General features: G+C 50.6%; 1 protein-coding gene across 1 annotated transcript; it reads left to right on the top strand.

Annotated features, from left to right (window-relative positions):
- The first annotated feature begins 12,029 nt into the window (after positions 1–12,029).
- On the top strand, positions 12,030–15,709 carry ADRA2A (adrenoceptor alpha 2A). The gene has a single exon (XM_065843944.2). The coding sequence runs from the start codon at positions 12,457–12,459 to the stop codon at positions 13,792–13,794; it is 1,338 nt and encodes a 445-aa protein (XP_065700016.1). The 5' UTR covers positions 12,030–12,456; the 3' UTR covers positions 13,795–15,709.
- Positions 15,710–20,802: the final 5,093 nt, after the last annotated feature.

The raw sequence follows: 20,802 nt of genomic DNA on the forward strand, positions 1-20,802 counted from the left end.
GCCACCCACTGCAATGATGGATTGTTTCCTCTCGTTAGCTATAACTGACTTTCATCATCTCCTGCAACTAGGTATCGGAAACAAAATTAAGTTTTAGAGAAGTATGCTGATTTAAATAATACCAGGATTGTACATACTTTGTTCATGCTAGTGAGAGTGCATAGTTTTGGATGATGTGACTTGAATATTTCAGCTGGCCTTTTTAAACTGTCAAGGCTCAATGTTTCCTGAGAATAATAGGAAATTTCTAGTGCTGCTGTTTCTTTGGAAGAGAAGTTGAAGACTGACAGTGCGCTGGTTGAGTTTCATTTTCCCCCTCGAAGCCTTTGCAGAAAGCGACGTACAAATTTCCCATAGTGGTTTTGTTTGTTTTTTAAAAAGGAAAAGACAAGGTGATTTCCCGGGCCCCAGTAGCATCCTGCTGGTAATCGGTGTCATCCAGACAGCGCTCGGCAGCCACTGGGACTGGGGGGAACTTGCTGGTCGTGACCGCTTTCTGATCAAGTGATTCAAGTCAGCACCTGCAGACGAGCCCGGCCTCTGAAGAACAATGCATGTTGGCTCTCATTGAGTGAAAAATGAAGAAAATGTCTTGTTTCTGGCACCCTATGTCCTACAGGCTGTATTAAAGGCTTCAGAAATGTCCGGGTAATGTCTTGGGTGACCATTGAGAAAAAAAGATTACACATCTGTGTAATTAATCCGGCCTAAGTGCTTCAGGATAAGGAGTCTCCCCACACTGCTCTCCAGTGACGGGTCCTGCTTCCCACTGGTGGAAGTTGTGGATTTAGATATCTGCTCTGTGTTGAAGCGTCTGGTGTGCAAATACCGTATAAAATCTTAATACCCGGTAGCTTTACAGAGTATAACTGGTGCTTTGAACTGTGTGTGGTGGCAATGGCAGAAGAAAGGTGTTAAAGGGCTGGAGATAGTTATTATAGCTTTGATACAATTAGAAGAGGCTGGGTGCCTTGAAAGCTAATTTGTTTTGTTTTCGCAAGCCATCTCAGTCAAGTAAAACACGCCATCTCTTCGTACAAGCCTTGCCTTGCCTAGGATTGTAAGAGTGGGAGACAATTCAATTACCAAGATCAAATGATGATGTTTTAGAGGAGGAGCCATCTGGAGTATTTGAGTGAGCAGCTGGCAGCCTGGGCTGCACCGTTAATGATCTGACTGGGTGCCTTGCAACTATTTTTTCCACTGCAAAACCTTTTAAGAGTCTTTAGAGATCAATCTACCCTGCTGCCTCTGAGTAAGATCCTATCTGCAAAATTGCACACAAGTGTTGCCTTCTAAAAGCTCTTTCCACAACACCCTCTTTTTCCTTTCTGTTGGTAAAGTATTTCTTCGTTAAGACTCGTAATGAATCCTTAATTTGCTGTAGTCTGGTAGTTGCTTCACTTGACCTAATAGTAGCTGGTTTGCTTTTTGCCCTGCGTTATTATAGCCATGCTGCCTGAAGTGATTTCCAAACTTCATGTGGACAGTTTTAATGGAAATACATGTTTCCATTAAAGTCTTAAAACATTGTTTGAAAACAGCCATGGTAGGAATAACACAGTAAAACTGTTCTCTCGATACGACTCAAGTTTTTTGGGTGCCCTTCAGCTTTTCTCAGTCCTTGCCAAATATGTTAACTGAGTGGGAAGTTACAACTGAGAAGTCTGAAATCATCTGTCCTTGCCAGCATAGCAGAGGGCAACAAATTCAGCTGGGCAAGGAGCTGCTGATTTCAGGCTTTTTAATCTTCTCCAAGTAAAGCGCTTCTTTTTAGGCCTGCTGAGCATTTCCAGCCTCCCAAGGAGCCACATCAGACAGCGCTGGCCGGTTCTGCTGGGGGGGACCAGGGGAGATTCCCGACAGCTCCAGGGAGTCGGAGGTTTGCCTGGAAGGGGGGAAAGGCACTGGAGGAAATTCCCTGAGAGCAAGTTGAGCGAAGTGGTAAGCAGGTCCCCTGGTGCCGTTGGTGACCTCCACCCAGCTGTGGCTCAGGAACAGCTGGCCAGGCCACAGAGCGCAGCCAAGATTCTTGGGTCTGTGGCTGCACCAGAGGATGGTCCTGGAGCCAGGCCACCGCTGCTTGTCAAGAAGCTTTTGAAATTTGGGAGGGGGTGATGTTGCAGTAAAACAGAGCCATATTTAGAAGCAGCAGAATCCTCCATGAGGAGGAGCTTTTCCAGCAGTGTCTGTTTGTTTTATTTTCTGTGAGCTCTTGCAGTGTCAAGTCTGATCTCATCCTCCACTTGCGCTCTCACCTCCCATCTCTCCTACTTCAGATTTCTCTCTTTTTGCAAACAGTTGTTTATCTCAGATGCTTCCCACACTGTGCTGAGCTGAAGTAAGTGGATAAGGGCAGGAAAAGCAAAAAGATGATGAACCACTTGCTTCCAGTCCTTGGTGCGTCTGGTTCCTCTTCTGAACTTGCTTTGTGTTGGGTACAAGCCCCTTTTTCCTAGTTCTGTTGCAGTGGAGACACCAGGAGAAAAACAGACTTTGGAAACAGTTGGCTGGGAGAGGGAAATATGAAAGATGGATCTGCTGCACAGCTGTGCACTGCTCTACAGCTTCCCTGTTGGCACCTTGGACACTTGGTTTATAGAGCCCAGCCAGGGTTTTACATGGTGTCTCCGAGTCCCTGTGAAGGGTTTTGATGTCTAAGTACTTAGCTGATAAATGATTGGGCTTGGGGTACGTGTCAAGACTCAGAAAGGAATGAATTTTGATTAAATGACAATTCGGTGGCAAATCGTTTCTCCAAACTATTTAGGAATAAGAATTAATGTCTTAGTTTTTGAAGTGACATGGAGTGTTCAGCAGTTCTTAAAGAGTTCTGAAATACGTGTAATGCTTAATAATATTGATCACTTTTGCTTTAGGAAAACCCACATGCTCCCACAACTAAACTGTTGGTGAAATATTAATAAGAAAATGACATTCTCATTTCATGCAGACATTTAATTCCCCAGAAATGTTAAAAAAATTTAGATTTTCTTAAGATATTTGTTAAAGTTGCAATGATTGCTTTTTATCACTTGTCTCTAGATCTGCTTAAGGCAAATTGTGGTTGGATTATACTGAGGAATCAATGGTGATCTTGAGTGATTTTGACTCCAGAGGACTTTGCTGGTCTGGTGAGGTGTTCCAGTGCTTGGAGATGGTGGCGCCTGAGCCCGGTTCCCGGCGGGCGGGTGGGTGGTGGATCCCACACACGGTGGGCAGCAAGGAAGGTCTCAATGAGACACTTTTGAAGGGCTGTCAGTCAAAGCCAGCTGCAATCTGCAGTGAGCTGCCTTTCTGAGGGTTTGGGGGGATATTTTTAGCCTAGCTGAACTTAAAAGGTGCCGTTAAGTCTTGAGATTTTTGTTTGCGCTGTTTTCCTCTCGATGCATCTGATTGCACCGGGGCTACACCTCCAGTAATGCTTGGATGCTGTACGTCGATTTCCACTTCTTCATCCTTGTGACCCAGCAAATAACTTGGCTTCGAGAAGTGGAAAGAAGAGTTCAGGGCAGGTTCAACGTTCCCCATCTCTAGAGGAGCTCCAGCGTTTCTCACAAAGTTTGCTTTCCCTTTGGTCCTTCTGCCCCTGCACTTAACTGGCACTGACAGGCTGAATAGCAGAATTGTACATGAAGTAGAGGTTTCTCCTGTCCCTCTCCCCAGCTGTAGCTCCCATCAGTTGCTCCTGGAGTGGCAGAGGGTGTTAGAGACACCAAGCCGTGTGAGGATGAGGATGGCATCCTGCTGATGAGAGCATTGCCCTGCAGTATCGTTCATCCAACAGCAAAGACCAAACTGTGGCAGAGGGATTTGCTGGAATTGCTCTGCACAGGGTGGAAATGACTTCCCAGGAAAAAAAAGGAAGACACTTTGTTTGCAGCAGCAGAGATCAATGCTTGTTCGTATGTGTTTAGTTTTCTGTGATGTTTTGGGGCAAGAGATGGATTATTTTCCTCTTGAATTTTGTATGGCAGGAATTTCCCTTGCTACCTATGATCTTTCCAGGGAAAAGGAAAATCCGAATTGAAAAAGCGCAAGTGCAGATGTATTATACCCCTTCTCTCAGCATCTGGTGTATCAGCCTGCCTTCTCTAAGTGCTTTGTCCTCATTACACATTACCACCCTTGGTGTAGTATTCCCAGATAGGATAAATGTTTCCTGGGGAGAGAGCTATTTTGTATTGCTTAAAAGCAACTGACAGTGCTGAATAAGCAACTAAATCAAAAGCTGGTATTTAAACTTAATTTGAGCCTCTCAGAAAAACAAAACAAAAAACCCCAGACAAACAAAACAACAACACAAAAACCCCCAAACAATGTGCCTTGCAATCTACATAGGGATAATTGTTTTGTAGGCAATGAGGGAATGAGCGTGGCAACAGTGATGGTTTTCTCTCCCCGGCATGTTGCATGCAGGATCTGCAAACGACCGTGAGGATGGAAACCCCGGCTCTGGAGAGAAGAACCTTCCCCGCTGTGCCTACCAGGTGATGAATGTTTCTGTCAGCTTTCTGCTCTCCTGGCTATTATCACACAGGCCGGGAAGGTGTTGGACCACCCACCAGCTGGAGTCCAAACACGAGGCAGCCCCTGCCCTACTGCAACTTCCTCTCCTTCTCCTCTCCTCCTCCTCTCCGACAGGTCCCTGCTCCTTCCCTTGGTGTAATGTCCCCTCTGTATGACCTGATGGCAAAGGGGCAGCACGGGGAGGAAGCACCTCTAGGGAACTGATGAAGGCAAACTCTCCCCAGCACTGCAAGTGCTTGTAACACCTGGTTGAGTCCACAGGTTAGGTTTGATCACTAGGAGACCTGGGTTTGCCTTACCCAGTCTTGCTCTTTTGCAGCTGTCTTTGCTTACTGTTCCCCTGGGGCTGAGGCTTCCCCAGAGCGAATAAGCTGTTTTGGGGAGAGGCTGGGGGCAAGAGTGGGGAGAAGTGGCTACTGATGTCTGGGGGAAGAAGCTACAGCAGCCTGTGTGTTCCAGCTGGGGTTTGGGGACAGCAGGGACACTGCAGCAGGGTGGCTGTGGGAGATAACTGGGAGAAGCTGGTGGAAGGAGAGGTCTCCTTCCAGAGCTGGCTGCAGCTCCTGGATGGCTTCTCAGCGTTATTTACTTTTGCCACTAGATGGTGAAATAAGTAATAAGGGAAAACACGGCAAGTCTTGCTGCATTCCCTGGTGGCCTACGTCCCTGTGGAACTCCGCTGACGCGCTCTTCTTTCTGGGAACCTGGCAATTTCAGGCAATTATTCCCTGGACCTTTTATACTGCTCAGCCTCCAAGAGCTGCTGCTGCCACCCTGGCTCTTTGATGTTTTTAACTCTAGTGTTGCCACCCTGGGTTCACACAGATACAGCAAACCTGCCTGATGAAAGCACCTGTCGAAAGCTGTCTCCTGCTGTAGCAGCTGTCTGCGCTCTGGTTTTTGAAGGAGGTGTATGACCTGCTCTCCTTTTCCAACAATAACCTGAACCCACTGTGAGACCCACACCTTGCTGGGTGGGAATTGCAAACTTCAGTCCCTGCTTGGCCGCTCGCCGTTGCACCCTCTCTTTTCAGGGCTGTTTGCTTTGCCGGGAGCTTTGCGCTGGCCGTGCCGAAGCAGGTTGCTAGGTATGTGCAACGAACCAGAGAGTTACAGCTCACCTGGGGCACTTCTGCCTTCATAAGAGGGATTGAGTGAATATTGCTGCCTGCAGATCCTGGCCCAGAGGTAGCGTTGCTGTGTCAGTCTCAGATGGAGATGGTGAAGAACAGGGAGGGAAAGAGCAGAGACACGCGCTTGGGCCTTAGGGAGTGAAACTTGAATGAACGAGTTACTTCTCAGCTGAGTAATTAAATGTTAACCTCTCCCAGCTGGGAAATTAAATGCTTGAAAGTGAGGCAGCCCCGGTTTTGCCTTAAAGGTAGGCCAGCTCTGCTGATGAAAGGTAACTCGTTGAGCTGCAGAAACTTGATTTGTTTTATTTAGGGAAGGTTGCAAGGAAAGTTAGTGGTGCCCAACCTTTCTCCTCCCCTGGGCACCTCTCCACTTGCCCAGGACTACTCGTTTTTTCTCTGAAAAGCTGGATAGAAAATCCCTTCTGGTTGCTTCTGTGCTGCCTGTGCAGGCTCGGACAGATGTTCCCCTGGCAGATCCGGGCTTGGGTACCGCTCGCTGGGGCATCACTGCTGGGGGAGCGGATCAGGGAGCACCTGCCAGGGGTAGGATGGATGGAGGGGTGGGAGGAATTGCCTTCTTGTGCTTTGACCAGGGCTGGAAGGACTTGGCTGTGTTTTCTCTGTGTTTTGTCTATATGGTTCTGTATGCATGGCAAAGCCTATTGTAGTCCAGTGAAGGGTTTTATGGGAGGCAGTGGGTCAGTGCCCTGAACAAGGGGCTGATGGTGAACAGTACAGAATGTCCCTGTAATATGTTAGGAATGGTCCATAAACTCTCTGGTTTACTTTTTATTACTTTTGTCCCACTTTTGGCTAATTTTGGCAGGATCCATCTTGTGAGCTGGCAGGACAGGAAGCCTGGGGAGGGGGATGGAGCTGCTCCCTGCTGCTGAGGGCTGGCCCCACGGGTGTTTGGTTCTGGCCATGTTGCAGAATGCAATGAGGAAGCAGGATTTCCAGATGGGAACTGGATAACGACAACTGAACTGCATAAAAACACATTTGCCTGTGCTCAGCACAGAGGAATACGAGTGAATGTACTTGTGGGTGCTACGGAGAGAAAACGCCTGTTTCTCTTGCCCCTTCTTGACACACAGACAGCTGGGGAGGTTTCTTGTTGTGCATAATTCCTCCTGCAAAGGTGAAATGAGCCTTTAATGCCAGGGAGGCCACTGTGACACCAGGCAGAAGCAAAAGAGGGAAAATAATGAATAAATAAACCAGAGGTTCACGTTAAGTGCAGTCGCTGTGTCTCAGCCTCACCCCCGCCTCTGCCACGCTGTAATCTGTACCGTAGAAATGTTTCTCTTGGCTGCTGGTTTAGGGCTGTGCAATCAAACCTGGTAGTTAAAATCCTGCTGAACAGGGCAGGCAACCTGAACACCAGCTAATGAGGAAATGCAGGCAGAGCTTACGAGCTGTTTGCAAAGGAAAAAAAAGCACCAGAGGAGCAGGTGGTCACATAGGATCCATCTTCCGCTGGTTTGAGCCAGCTCTCTGCAGATGGGGGGCTAGTGAAGAACTGCCACCATAGGTAATATTCAGTGTGTCTCCTTTCCTTCCCTCTGAACATCTGATACTGTGGCAGCATCCCTGCTCACAAGGGGATTAGGTGCTAGCACAGCCCGCTGTAGCAGCTATCTGTTTCCTACTGGTTTATTCAAATAACTTGGAAAAGTACATCCAGCAGCTGAGTCCAGACAAATTCTGTTGAAAAACACGGCTCTGCCGAAGTCATTGCTGTGAGATCTGTGAAAAGAGCAAACCCCGAACCCACGGGAGCAGCAGCAGGCTGCTGTGGGTTTGAATGTGTGTGCAGGAGGAAAAGTGTCAGGGGTCCCAAAACAGCTGGAGGGGTGGCAGGAACAGCCATGCTTCTGACAGTCTTTTTCTTTAAAAAAATTAACCTAAAAAACAAAATGTAGGAATTGCAGCATTTGAAGCACCTCCCTGGAAACAGCTGGTGTGCTTGATGTATTCCTTTGCAGTGGCACCATGATACACCCAGCAACACCAGGTTTGCCTGCATAAGGTCTGTGCCTCTTTCCCAGAGAGCTCCTATGTTTTAGTTTTGTTTTTTTTTTTTTTTTTTCCTCTTGAGTTTAACATAGTAAAGTGGAAAAGCATTTTTTTGTGTAATTTGGGTGCATCTCTACCAGCTTGTCCTGGGCCTGGAGGAAAACTGTCCAACCTGAAGCTGCTGTAAAGGGCGATTCACCAGGCCATAGGGTGTCAGAAGCCATGGGATTTCAGTGCGTTACCCCCAGCAGAACCCAGTTACTAAAGCAAATCTTCCTGTAAGACATCCTGCTATAATTTATTCAAATACACCCAGTAGCACGGTCAAAATCCACAGCTACAAGAACAGCTTCCTGCCATGGATATGCAAATATTGAGATCAGTGCAAATGAGGAAACTACAGCTCTCCTGACAAAAAGCAAACTCTGATTGTGAGGTAAACACTACCTCTGGTCACAAAGCACCCATGGCTCCCAACCCAAGGCTCTCCTCTTTGATGGCTTGTGTCCAGTCGGCACAGAGATGCTCTTGAAAGCTCCTGCCAAGAAATAGTTTCTGCACTTTGTTCTAGTGGTTGCCCTTTTGTGTGATGCCCCCAGGAGTCTGTGCTGCAATGCCGTGAGCTAGCCCTAGGTTTGCCCAGCTTCTGTAACCCCGAACCAGACTGTTCAAAAAGCAAGTCTTGTTTCTTCAGCAGCTCTTATTACTTTTTTTCCCTGCCAGAATCTCACTGCTTCTCTGGAAATAAACAGTTCCTGGGGCTGCTTGTTCAAAACACACATTTTGCAGCCTTATTACCATAGCTATTCTTTCCAGAGATTATCTCAGCTCCCAGAGGCAGCAGGAGAGGGTGGTCCTGGCTCCCCCCACGATGCTGGAAGCAACGCTGGAGCCGGTGGGCGGAGGAGATGTATAAACATGGAAGCAGCGTGCCTAATTAATGACCTGAAACCAGCTATAAAGGTCAGCTTGTTTGCGAGGGACGCGCTCGGGGTACACGTGCTGAACGCGAACTTCGCTGCGGAAAGGGCATCGCTGCCCACCCGGGACGGCGGCTGGCGGAGGGGGAGCTGTCAGAGGAGGATCAATAGCCTTCAGCCTCCCTCATTAGCGTGCACCCCGGCTGACCCCCTCGCCTGGCAAGCCTGGCTCTTCGTGGGACTCTGCTGAGAAACCAGGCTGCTTTTCCAGGGAAAGGGCAGGCTCCTGCGGCTCTTCGGAGTGCGGTGCCGCCGGAGAACAGGCTGTTTTCTGGGTTGTCTTGTCAGGTACTTGTTGACTGAGTTCGAACCGCAGAGTCGTCATAACTGGTATCAATGCCGTCAGCAATGCGCATTCAAAAACCGAGCATCTGGATGCAAATGCCAGGGGATTGATATACAAATTTTATTTACTAGCTGTTTCCCCCCTCCCTTGAAGCTTTTATCTACAGTCTTCCAGGGGCTTCAAGCTTCTTGCCTAATCCCAGGACTCTGGGAATTGAGGCTTTATGAATATTACAGATTAGCATCAGGCATGGTATAGACTTGTAAAGATGGCTTTCCTGTAGGACAGGGCATGCCACAGGTTGTCATGTGACAGCTTAAGGGTCCTTGCCATCCGGAAAGCTTCGGACCACCTTTCATCTCAAGAAGATGACCTGCAGACAAAATTAAGGGGAGGCTTGGTGTTAGTGAGTCACTTTGCAGACGGTGCTGAGTGCTGCTGATGTCGATAAAATCACAGAGATGCCACACGTACGATGATGGTGGCGGTACAAAACAGTGCCTTTGATGAGGCAGGTTTTCTCCCTCTCTGAGATGAATACAATGACATCCCAGCTGTCCTCTGCTTGCAGAGCACTCTGTTTCCAGTACTTGCTGGAAAAAACTCTTCAGGCTTTTGGTCTCATATGTCCCTCTCATGCTCCTTGTCCCTGCAAAGAGCTCTGATCAAAGCTCCGCTTTTGAGATGTGGTGGCTCAGAAGCCATGTTGTTGGCTGGGTTTAGCTTCAGGCACACTGAGAGTGTCCAGCCACAAAAGGAGACAGAAAGTCAAGGCAGATGGTCATGTTTTGTAATTTAAATGAGCTTGTGTAGGGGAACACAGCTTGGCTTTGCAGGGAACTTAGGGGCATGCAGGGTGTTTCCAGAAAGGCACAAGCCTGAGTCCAGCAAAGAATCTTGGGCAGCTGGTGATGGCAGGTCGAACTGGAGCAGAGAAGGGGTTCTCCACGTCAGGCAGGGCATGGCATGTGCCCTCCCTGTCTCCAGGTACTTCCATCCAAGCAGTGACCAAGAAAGGCTCTGTCAGGGGTCTGCTCCAGCCCCTGCAGATCCCGCACCTGAAGGAGAGGAAGATCCACTGCCCGGCAGAACTGTGTGTCCTCCTGCATGAACATAAGGCAGGAGGTGCTAACAAAGTTCAACATCAACTCGACCTACTGCCTGGCCTTGCCATAGGCTTAGGTGAGTCCCTTCATCCTTTGTGTTTCCACTTGGTCCTTGCAGTGATGTTTGTGGTCACACATCACTTTTGCCCTCAAACAGAGGTCTTTCATGCATGCATGTCAGTCATCCTGGGTTCAATTCACAGCTTTTAAATTGCTCCCTGTGGATTTCTCTTTTTCCAGGCAAGCCCACACAGTGGGTCCTGCACTTCCTTGCTCAACAGTGGGATTCCCCCTTGTTTTCCCTCACTAAGCCTTGTGCCAGCCGCAGAGGCTGTGCTCTCTGGCTCCCAGACCCTGTCTCTCCCACTCCTGCTCCCTCTCTCCCAAGCGTCATCACTCCTGGGCCTGGCTTATAACATGGTGTGTGGCGCAGGGACAAAGATGACAAGGCTTCCTCCATCTCGCAGGGGAAATACATTCATTGGCCTAGGCATTCAGCACAGCGATTAATTGAGAGCTGCCTGAATCTGGAGCACCAAGTGAGTATCACTAGAGCCATCCAAAAATGAGGGAGAAGAGACTGTAAGCGAAAGAATCACAGCTTTACTTCATGCACTGAACCGGTGAGTAATCTGTACATGCTGAGAGCTGACAGTTTTTGGGGCCGGGCGGGCTACCAGGTACGTCACTATTGCTCTTTTGCTGTTAAAACGGTCCTGTGTTGCTGTTACAGCCATGCAGGTGGGTGATGCCAGCCCCTGTGCTGCTTGGGGAGCACTTGGGGATGCTCCCCAGGGCTGGGACACCCCATGGGGCAGGGTGTGGGAGCAGCTGCCTGCCTGGGCCTGCTGCCCACATCCCCATCCTTCTGTGCATGGGGCTGGGGAGAGCCAATGGGGAGCATGTGGGATGCAATGAAAGGGGCCCCGGGAGGAACACAGTTGGGTTGGTGCTGTGGGATGGGAGCCCTCGGGGGTGCTGCAGGGCAAGAGGGGCCATGCAGCCGGGGGTGAGCCAGCCCCGGGGGTCTGAGTGAGGACTGGCAGCACGGGGCTGCCCCATCCCTGAATGCTCTGCTCAATCCCTGGGTGGTCTGCCTCATCCTTCCTTTGTGGGAGCTGCTGCTCCCCGGGGACCTCTCGGCAGGAGCGTTTCCCTGCTTGCGGAGCGGGGTGCTGGGGCTCCTCCTGATCCCCTCGCGGGCTGCCTAGCGCCGCGGTGCGGGGGGCGGGCAGTAGGTGCAGTGAGGCGCCGCGGCCAGCAGGTGCCACTGCCCCCCCGCGCTGCCCGGGGCCGCCGCCGCCCGCCGAGACGGTAAAACCGAGCGGGCAGCGCCCTGCCCGCGGGGCTCCCCTGGTCCTGCCCGCCCCGCTGCCGTGACCCCCCGCGGGGCCGGGACCCCAACCCTGCCCAGCTGCCCCGCGGGTGAAGCGCTGCTCTCGGGGCTCCCAGCGAGAGCCCGGAGCGCAGCCCTACCGCCGCGGCGGGGCCCGTCGGTGCCCCCACGCACACGCGGGACGGGGCGGCAGCCTCCACACCGGCGCGGTACGGGAGCAGCCCCCAGCCGCACCGCGGTGGGTGCCAGGAGCCCTGCGGGCTGCGCAGCGCCTGGACGGCGAGGGCAGCCGTCCCCATGCACACCCACTCCCATAAACACGCACTCTGGCCACGGTGCTTCAGCTCCTCCATGCTCACCCCCTCACGGCTGTGACCCGCCGGGCTCCGCTCCGCTCCTTTCTGCGGGCGGGATGAAGCCGCTCCCGCCGAGGGCTGGGCGGGGAGCCGGGCTGGGCGAGACCAAGGGGCAGCGGGCGAGGGGCTGGAGCTCCGGGTGTAACGGCTGATGTGCCAGGGGAGTGAGCAGGTGTGCAAAATACAGATGGGGCGAGCAGACAGCGTGTGTGTGCGGTGAGCGAGGTGAGTGTGCGTGGGGCGGGGGTCGCGTGTGTCCGGGTCAGAGCGGCGGGGGGAGCGCAGGGCTGGGCGGAGTGTGTGCGGGTGCGTGTCTGTCTGTGTGTGCGTGTGTGTCCGTGTGTGTGTGTGCGCGCACCGGGGGCAGCTCCCCACGTGGGGCTGACGCGGCAGCCCCGGCCTGATCCGGGGCTATAAAACGGCTCGGCGGCGAGCGAAGCAAAGCAGCCGCTGCCGGCTGCAGCCCCAGCACATCTCCGCGCTGCTCCGCGCCGGTCCGCGCCCCGCTAAGCAGCTCCGGCCGGGCAGCGCCCCAGCATGAGCCGCGGGCGACCGCAGCCCCCCGGCGGCCGCCGCGCAGCCCCGCCCCGGCCAGAGGCGCAGTAGGAGCGGGGGTCCCCGCAGAGCCCGTTGGAGCCCCGCGGAGCCGGGCGCGGCGCGGGTGGGGCAGGGGGCGAAGGGCGGGGGTGTCCACGCAGCCGGGGTTGATGTTTAACCTGGAGCGCCCGTTCACGGAGAGGGGCCACTTCTTCTCCTCCATGGAGTACCAGCGGCAACTGGAGGAGGAGGAGGGCTACCCGCCTCCTGGCACCAACGGGACCTTCAACGAGAGCGGGGCCGGGCCGGGCTGGGGCACGCCGTACCCCCTGCACACCACCATCACCCTCATCAGCCTGGCGGGCTTGCTTATGCTCTTCACTGTCTTCGGCAACGTTCTGGTCATCATTGCTGTCTTCACCAGCCGAGCACTCAAGGCCCCGCAGAATCTCTTCCTGGTCTCCTTAGCCTCAGCTGACATCCTGGTGGCCACGCTGGTCATCCCCTTCTCCCTGGCAAATGAGGTGATGGGGTACTGGTACTTTGGCAAAGTCTGGTGTGAGATTTACCTGGCCTTGGATGTGCTGTTCTGCACCTCCTCCATCGTGCACTTGTGTGCCATCAGCCTGGACCGTTACTGGTCCATCACACAAGCCATTGAATACAACCTCAAGCGTACCCCACGCCGCATCAAGTGCATCATCTTCATCGTCTGGGTCATCTCAGCTGTCATCTCCTTCCCACCGCTCATCTCTATCGAGAAGAAGACTGGGCAGCAGGCTGACCAGGGGGTGGCGGGGTGCAAGATCAATGATGAGAAGTGGTACATCATCTCTTCTAGCATCGGCTCTTTCTTTGCCCCCTGCCTCATCATGATCCTGGTCTACATGCGCATCTATCAGATAGCCAAGAGGCGAACTAGGGTACCACCAAACAAGCGGGCAGAGCGCCCTGAGAAGAGGCAGAACGGCTTGGCTGACAAGGAGGACCTGCCAGCAACAGCCCAGCTCAATGGGGAGAAGGCGGCAGGAGGTGGTGGTGGTGGGCAGGAGGGAGAGATCAACAGCATAGACATGGAGGAGAGCTCTTCCTCTGAGCACCAGGAGAACAACCAGTGTAAGAAGTCAGAGAGACCATCGAGGGGAAAGACTAAGACTAAACTGAGCCAGATTAAGCCTGGGGACAGTTTGCCCAGGAAGATAGAGGAGGAGAGGAACACCAAAGGGTCGCGGTGGAGGGGCAGGCAGAACCGGGAGAAGCGTTTCACCTTTGTGCTGGCGGTGGTGATCGGGGTCTTTGTCATCTGCTGGTTCCCATTCTTCTTCACCTACACTCTGATGGCCGTCTGCAGGAGCTGCTCCGTGCCTGACACCCTCTTCAAGTTCTTCTTCTGGTTTGGTTACTGCAATAGCTCCTTGAACCCTGTCATCTATACCATTTTCAACCATGACTTCAGACGGGCCTTCAAGAGGATCCTCTGCAGGATAGAGAGGAAAAGGATTGTTTGAAGGAGCCTTTGGTATGGGCAGGACTAACTCAAGACTTTGTAGGAGAGTAAGGCATGGTTCTTGGGCTGTGCTTGCATGGGATGGTTTCCTTCAGCTCGTGAGCAGGAAGCCTTTAAAATCCAACATGAGCCTATGGAAATGGCGAGCAGCAGCAGCGAGGAGCAGCAGGCAAGTGGAAGCCCAAGCTGTGGCAATCGGCTTTCCAGGGGAGGATGGCTTTTGACTTGCTTGGTTTATTTTGTTAGGTTTTATTTTTCTTTTGCCAGAATCTCTTGGTGGATATTTTCATGACTGCTTAGTTTTGACTCTTTAAAGATAAGCAGTGTGCAGCTCCATGAGATGAACAACAGAGAAGGAGTATGCCACCCCAGAGGTGTTGGCTTCTTTATTTTGTTGTAATTTTTTTCTTGTTGTATATGTAATTAATTTTAACCCCCTTGTAAAATACAGTATTGTATCCCTGAATCTGAATGTCTTAATTTTTGTAAGGCAAGCAGCTTTGAAACTGTGAATGCTTTAATTATCTTTGATACCTTGAAGTCCCTCTCTTCCCACCTCCCAAAAGCCCCCCTCACTCAAAACTGTTGAACAACTAGAGCCATTCCCTCTACCTGACAGTTTGTTAATATTACTAACATTTCCAATATCCTGTCATTTTTTTGGCTACAAAACTTAGGATCACAGACCTCACCAGACTGGCTATTTTTGTAGTTATTTTTTATACCGTACCTGATTCTGTTTAATTTCTGTGTTGCCTGTGATATAATACAGCTGAGGTGGTAGCTGCCCTCCCGTTATTTGTTAAAGCAACACCTGGTGGAGCGGTGGTTTTCCCTGTGCAGGCAGGGACATCCCAGGATGGACTGACAGGCTGTTCCCCATGCAACTTGGGGCTTGGGACCCTGCCAAGTTCCCCAAGAGTTAATCTTGGTTGATATTATACCACACTGCAGCACTGAAATGTGTTCAATGCTAACTCGCTTCCCCCGCCTCCAACTGTAAATAGATAACATTTCAAAGCAAATAACAGGGCTCCGTACATCATGTTATCTCATTTGTATTGATTTGTGATGGTTTAGCTCCTGCAGGATTTCCTTGGTTGTGCACAGGGGCTGTTCCACCTTTCTGAATTAAGGGAGAAGAGTTCAGTTTTTCGATCTGCCAGTCTCATCTTTCCTAGGAAATACAAAAGCATCCCTCTTTCAGTCTTATACAGGGCAAAACTCAAATGGGAAACTTAACGGACCATTTCTTCAGTATTTTATAGTGTAATTAAGCTTTGTTTTTCTGAAAAAAAAAGTGTAAATATTGTGAGATTGGAGCAGGAGAGGGAGTTAATACTGATTTACACTCCTTTCCTGAAATGTCTTTCAGCTCTTTCTGCTAAAAAACCATACAAAAATAGACAGAACAAACTTAACATCCTTGTGCCATGAAGATATTTCTGGAGAATATTAAAAGGAAAACCTTTTGATTCATCACAGTAAACGAGTCTGCAAGCCTTTTAATGTTATGAAAATAGCTTTTTCAAATACTGACAAGTCACAGAAATTGTTTGGAGAAAGCAAAGTTTGTGTAAGTCTTATGTATAAGATGAGTTTGCCTTTTCTGGAGTTGTATGGTGCACAGGAAAAGACTTTTTAAAGAAATACCTTTTTACTTTTGGGAAGTGTTTTGTTGATTTTGCTCTCTCTTTTGACTTTGTAATTAACTCCAAGGGTCCCTGGATGCACCTTGGGACCTGGAGAGCAATGTTTACATTCACTTGCATTTTCAGAATTGAATCCTCAAGGGGTGAGGAAAACAAACTGTGCTTTACTGTAAAACAAAAACAAGCCAAACCATGAGCAGAAGTTGCTATAATGGATGATTATTTTTATTAAATAAAAGAGCGTTTACAGATCAAATGTGAAAACCCTCTGGATAATCTGTTAGCTGTTTTGTTTTTGTTTTTTCCCAGCTGTTCACCGATCGTCTGGCAGCTTTGATCTTGACATTTTTTAAAGAACACATTGGGAAAGCACTCGTGTTTTCTGAAAGGCGTTATAAGCACAGGTAGGGAACAATGGCTCAGTTCTGTGCACAGTGGCATAATAACAAATGAGTCCTTGATATTTATTGGGGTTTTTGTTTTCCTCCTTTCATGCCTCAGTAAGAGCATTCACGTGTTTTTTAATGAAAAGAGCTTAGGGTTTCAGGGTGTGATTTGCTCCCCGGAAATGCAGCCTGGCACTGTTGCTGGGAACGCCTGTCTGGTACAGCATTTACAGCTCTTGAGTTGAGAATGTTTTTAATAATTAGGTTGCAGATGGGATTAGGAACAATTAGGCTGGAAGGCAATATTTCTTTATACATGCAGGAGTGTCCGTCTACGTGGGGCTTTGTTTCTAGCCCCTGAGAGCCGGCCAGGCTTGCTTGGCCTTATGCCAGTGCTGCCAAGACCCTCCCTGCAGAAGGATGATGGGGGTGGTTCTCCCATGGAACGAAGTGCTGCTTCTGTGTGGCCACCTGCCTTCCTGAGCACACCAGGGTCCACCCGCCATCGGCTTCAGCAGGGCTTCTTTGCCACAAGTGCCAGGTAGCTCCTGAGGTGGAGGGGACACGAGGTGTTGATCCCGGTGAGTGTTTTATCATGTGCTTCATTTTGCCCAGCAGCTCTGACTCCTGGTCTTCCCGTTGTTGGGATGCCTGGAGTCGCTCTACTTCCCTTCTCAGCTTCTTGTTTGGTGAGAAAATAAGTGACCAGAGCCCAGTGCTGGAGGTGCTGGGCTCATGGCCCCACTCTGCCAGTGCTACCAAGGTCATGGTTGGAGGTGCTTGGTAAGCTGGGAGGTGGACCAGGGCTGGCAAGCAACATCGCTGCTGGGTGTAGGGAACCTGGTGATGGTCCAGAGGTGGACATGTGGTCTTTGCAGGTCAGGAGAGCTTGATCTAGGCAGAGTGTCCTGCTGTCTGTCCTCTGGTCTCAGCTGCCCCTGTTGGCCTTGGAGGATTTTACAAAGCAGACCCCTTGGGAGATGCAGGGGACAGTGCCTGGGACACAAGGTAGTGCAGCAGCCATTGGTTATGTTTGCCATATCCTTCTGGCTGTCTGATGTCCTTGTAACCAAACCTCCAGTACAGTATAGGATTTCGGTGGGTGTGGGGCTGTGGGACCAGGGCTTTAGTGGGCTTTCAGTTAGTGAAGCTTTGCACAGCTGAAATGTTTGATTGCTTCTGGTTTTCCATCAGAAGTAAAAGTAAGGTGCAAAAACCTGAAACTGTGCCTCCAAGGTTGTGTCCCTCCCAAAACCTCATGCCCTCATGGTTCAACTCAGTCAAATAAAATACTTAAGGGGCTGTTTTACCTGGGAGCAGTGACTCCTGCATCTGACACAGCAGAGCTGCCAGCCCTTGTCTGAACTTCCACCATCCTGCTGCCTTTGCCACCTTCCAACTCAGGCTTTTATTTCATTTTCCCTGAGCTGTTGGTCATTTTGGTTTCAGCTGTGTCCTGTGCCCTCCACACCTGCTGGGGATGGGCACATCCAAGCTGCAATGACCTTCGGGCACTGTGGGCTCTGTGGCAGAGGTCCCGGGGTGAAATCACCATCACTTTCCCTTTGGTAGGCAAGGACCAGCCATGCTGCCTCTGAGCCAAGGTCATGTTGCTGTGGGCTTTGCTGGGATACTCCCTCCAGCTCTGCTGTAACTATGTCCAGCTTTGCTGTTACCATGTCCAGCTTTGCTGTCTCTCTCACCTCCGTGCCTGCCCCGTCTCGCTGTGGTGCTGAGTCCCACCACCCTTGCCTGGTCCCAGTGCCCAGCTCTTCTCCTTCCCCCTCCTGAATCCCTCCCTGGCAGGAGAAATCTGCCTCATTGCTCCCAGCTCATTCCCATGCAAATGACACAGTAGGGGATGTAATGAACTTTGGTTGTTTTTTTAATAACCTTTTATTTTGGGACTGAAAGGTTAATGATGCGAGGGTGGGGAGGGGGACCTGCCTCCCTGGCGGGGTGGGAGCCACCTGGGCTGGCACAGCAAACAGTGGGCAGAGGTGCCACTGCCAGCTTTGCCCTAGGAGGGCTTTCTCCACCCTATGTGGGGTGACCCTGCACCCCACACCTTGTGTGGGAGCCCCTGAGGACAGCCCAAAGGTGCTGGCTCAGGGACATACAGGAGGGGCCCAGATGAGGTGGTCTGGTGTGGCAAGTGTACCAAAATGTCCCCGGGGATGAGGGCACGAGCAGTAGGGTTTGCCCTTGCAGAAACTGGTGACCCCAGGGCTTGCCCCTGACCCCCTTGTCCCACTGACACGTGTTTCTTTCCATGGGGTTTTGGTCCCTGTTCTCTGGGGAACAAGGAGCTGGTCACACAGAGGAGCCTCTCCAAGATGTTCCAGCAAGGGATGGACTTGGTCCAAATCACTTTGCTCACACAAAATGAGTTTCCTGTGCCTCAGGGAGCCTCTGTGGGTTTCAGCCCACGTCTGTCAGTCATCCCATGCTGTAAGTACTGCCAGTCCCACCCAGCATCTACTTGCTGGACCTGGTGCCCTGTGGTGTCCTTCTGGATTGGGCCTGTGAGGCTCCTATCAGCTGAAGCCCTTTATTTTATTTCTTAACATTCTCTGCTCTTTCACCACTGGACAAGTTCGAAGTCTGCCGTGATTGCTCCTTTATTACAGCCAGTGCCCTGGCAGAGAGCTGCACTTGGAGATGTCTCATGGTCTCTGCTGTGAACCACTCTTTGCAACTGGTTTATAGGAACATCTCTGTGACTTGTTAAATATTTGTAGCTGCGATTGCTGTGCCTTATCCCAAGTTGTAGAAATGGAGTGAAGAGAAAACAGGGTTAGCGGAGAGCCCACTCCCTGCATTAGCCACTAGTACACAGATCACAAATGCTCCAGGGCCAGATCCTGACCCCTCGCTGAACAGAAATGCTTGTAGTCTGAATCCGGGGAAGTCCAGGTGAAATTCCAGCTGTTGTAATCCTGCACGAGGCCACAGTGCACTCCCAAATGTCCTCGAGGCTGAGCAGAAGGGATGGTGGACAGTGCTGGGGGGGGTCAGACCATAGCTGGTCCCAGGAGGGAGGTTTGCTGCAAGTAGAGGAGAAGGTGACCTGCTGTCATGGGGCAAGGCATGTTGGGAGGTGTTGAATGGAGGTCCTGATGCCTGAGCTGGTCATGCCTTCTGTCTCAAGGGACCTTCTTGGCCATTTGAGTTGTCCCCTAGGAGTGCCCATTTCCCAGACAGGACCACCGATATGTGAGGACATCTCACAGTTAGGTCTATAGAGATGTAAGATGAGTCCTAGCACCCAAACCCAACAGAGAGGCATCAAGACAAACAGTAAGAAGGAGAAAGAAGGCAACTCCCTCACTTGAGCCTAGTTGTCTGTCAGTAAAGGTGTAAACGTGCTGGCTTAAACTAGCTTAAAACCGCTTAAGCTGCCTCTGGTTTAATCTGTTAGTGTGATGGTCAACTCCATATTGGCTAGGTTAAGAGAAACCATTTGCACTGGCTTGGATCCAAGGTCCTGCTCTCCCTCTGTGGCCCTGAGAGTGGCCTGCAGAAGATTTTAGGGAACAGGGAAGAGTAAGGACCCTTCCCGAGTGGCTTGGGGGTCATTAGGCATTCAGGGATTTCCTGGCACCAGTGGTGCCTTTTGCACTAATGGAGAAATTCCACTGACATGTGTTTCCCTTCAGCAATGCTCTGCGTTGGGAGGTCTGGATGGCTTTCAAAAAACATGCTTGAATCCATAGCCAGCAACTGCCTCCATGTGAGAGCAATGACGTGAGTGGGATTTGTCAGGAGGTGGGACAAGCTTATCTAAACATCCCTGCTTCCCCGTGTGTAATGCTTGCGGTGTTTGGCCCATGTCGATTTGGGCACAGCCTGGGGCACTGCATCTGCAGGAGCAGCCTTGCGGTCCTCCAGAGATATGTGACCTGCTGTAGGGTTCGGTTCCCTCTCAGAGACAAGCATTTGTTTTAAATCAGCTGCTACATGAAAGAATTGATTGCTTCTTTGCTGGTTGAAACAGTTGTGTTTTGCTGGATCACGACTTTATGGTGTTTTCCCTGTTTGTTTTTCAATTGCTCTCCACAGAAAAAAAGGAAAGATCTTCCCACCACTGGACATCTCTGATAAAATAATTCCTGCTGGAGGCTGCTTTGCCTTCATCTGCACATGTGGAGTTGCTGCAAAGCATTCACCTGAAGACTGAAACTTCAGGGTGTTACTGAAAAATTCCTTGAGTAAAAAAATAAATTTATAGATAAATATTTAAGACATTGCAGCCAACCTCCTGCTTTTCTGAATCGACTGAAATTTTTCTTAAGAGTGAAATGCTGAATTCTGGCTTTTTATTACCAGGATAACTTTTGCCACCAGGAAAATTCAGACAAATGATTCATATTGCAGACCAAGAAGTGCAAGGTTAGACCCTGAGTGCAGCAGACCTGCGGAGCTCAACTGCTGTGATGCTGATTTACACCCTGGCAGAACATCCCCTCTCCCAGCAATTATCCCCATAATCATGATCCCTGGGTAATCGAGTGACAAGGTCTCTCTGTGTAAAGCTGAGTTTGTTCTTGGTTTTGTGATGCAGATATTTGACCTGAAATGGCTCCTTGCACAAGGTTTGCCACAAAGGGCTTCCTGTTAATTCTGTGCCTGGTGTTTTGCAGCCGTGCTGCTGCACAAACGCAGTCTCTGCCTGTCTGTCAACTCTGCTGTGCTGTCACCAGGAAGGGCACATTTTTGCAGGGGACTCCAAATGCATTACTAAGTATTTCTGTTTCCCGAGGGGGTACACAAAATAGAGAGTAGTGACATGACCCAAGTCAAGCAAGTGGCCAATGTGAGAAAAGAGTGGGGTCCCCCTCTTCTCTTGGTTACAGGTTTGACTTGTAACCTAAGCACAACCCAAAGATTTAAACTTCAATGATGTTAGGTAAAAGTAATCCTACATTTATTATTTTCAAAACGTCATGTGACTTTTAAGCCAGCTTCAAA

Source organism: Patagioenas fasciata, chromosome 8, assembly GCF_037038585.1.
Source record: "Patagioenas fasciata isolate bPatFas1 chromosome 8, bPatFas1.hap1, whole genome shotgun sequence".
NCBI classification, from domain to species: Eukaryota; Metazoa; Chordata; class Aves; order Columbiformes; family Columbidae; genus Patagioenas; species Patagioenas fasciata.

Bases quoted from the DNA above. Each gene is read 5' to 3' on its own strand.
- ADRA2A (XM_065843944.2), top strand. From the start codon at position 12,457: ATGTTTAACCTGGAGCGCCCGTTCACGGAGAGGGGCCACTTCTTCTCC.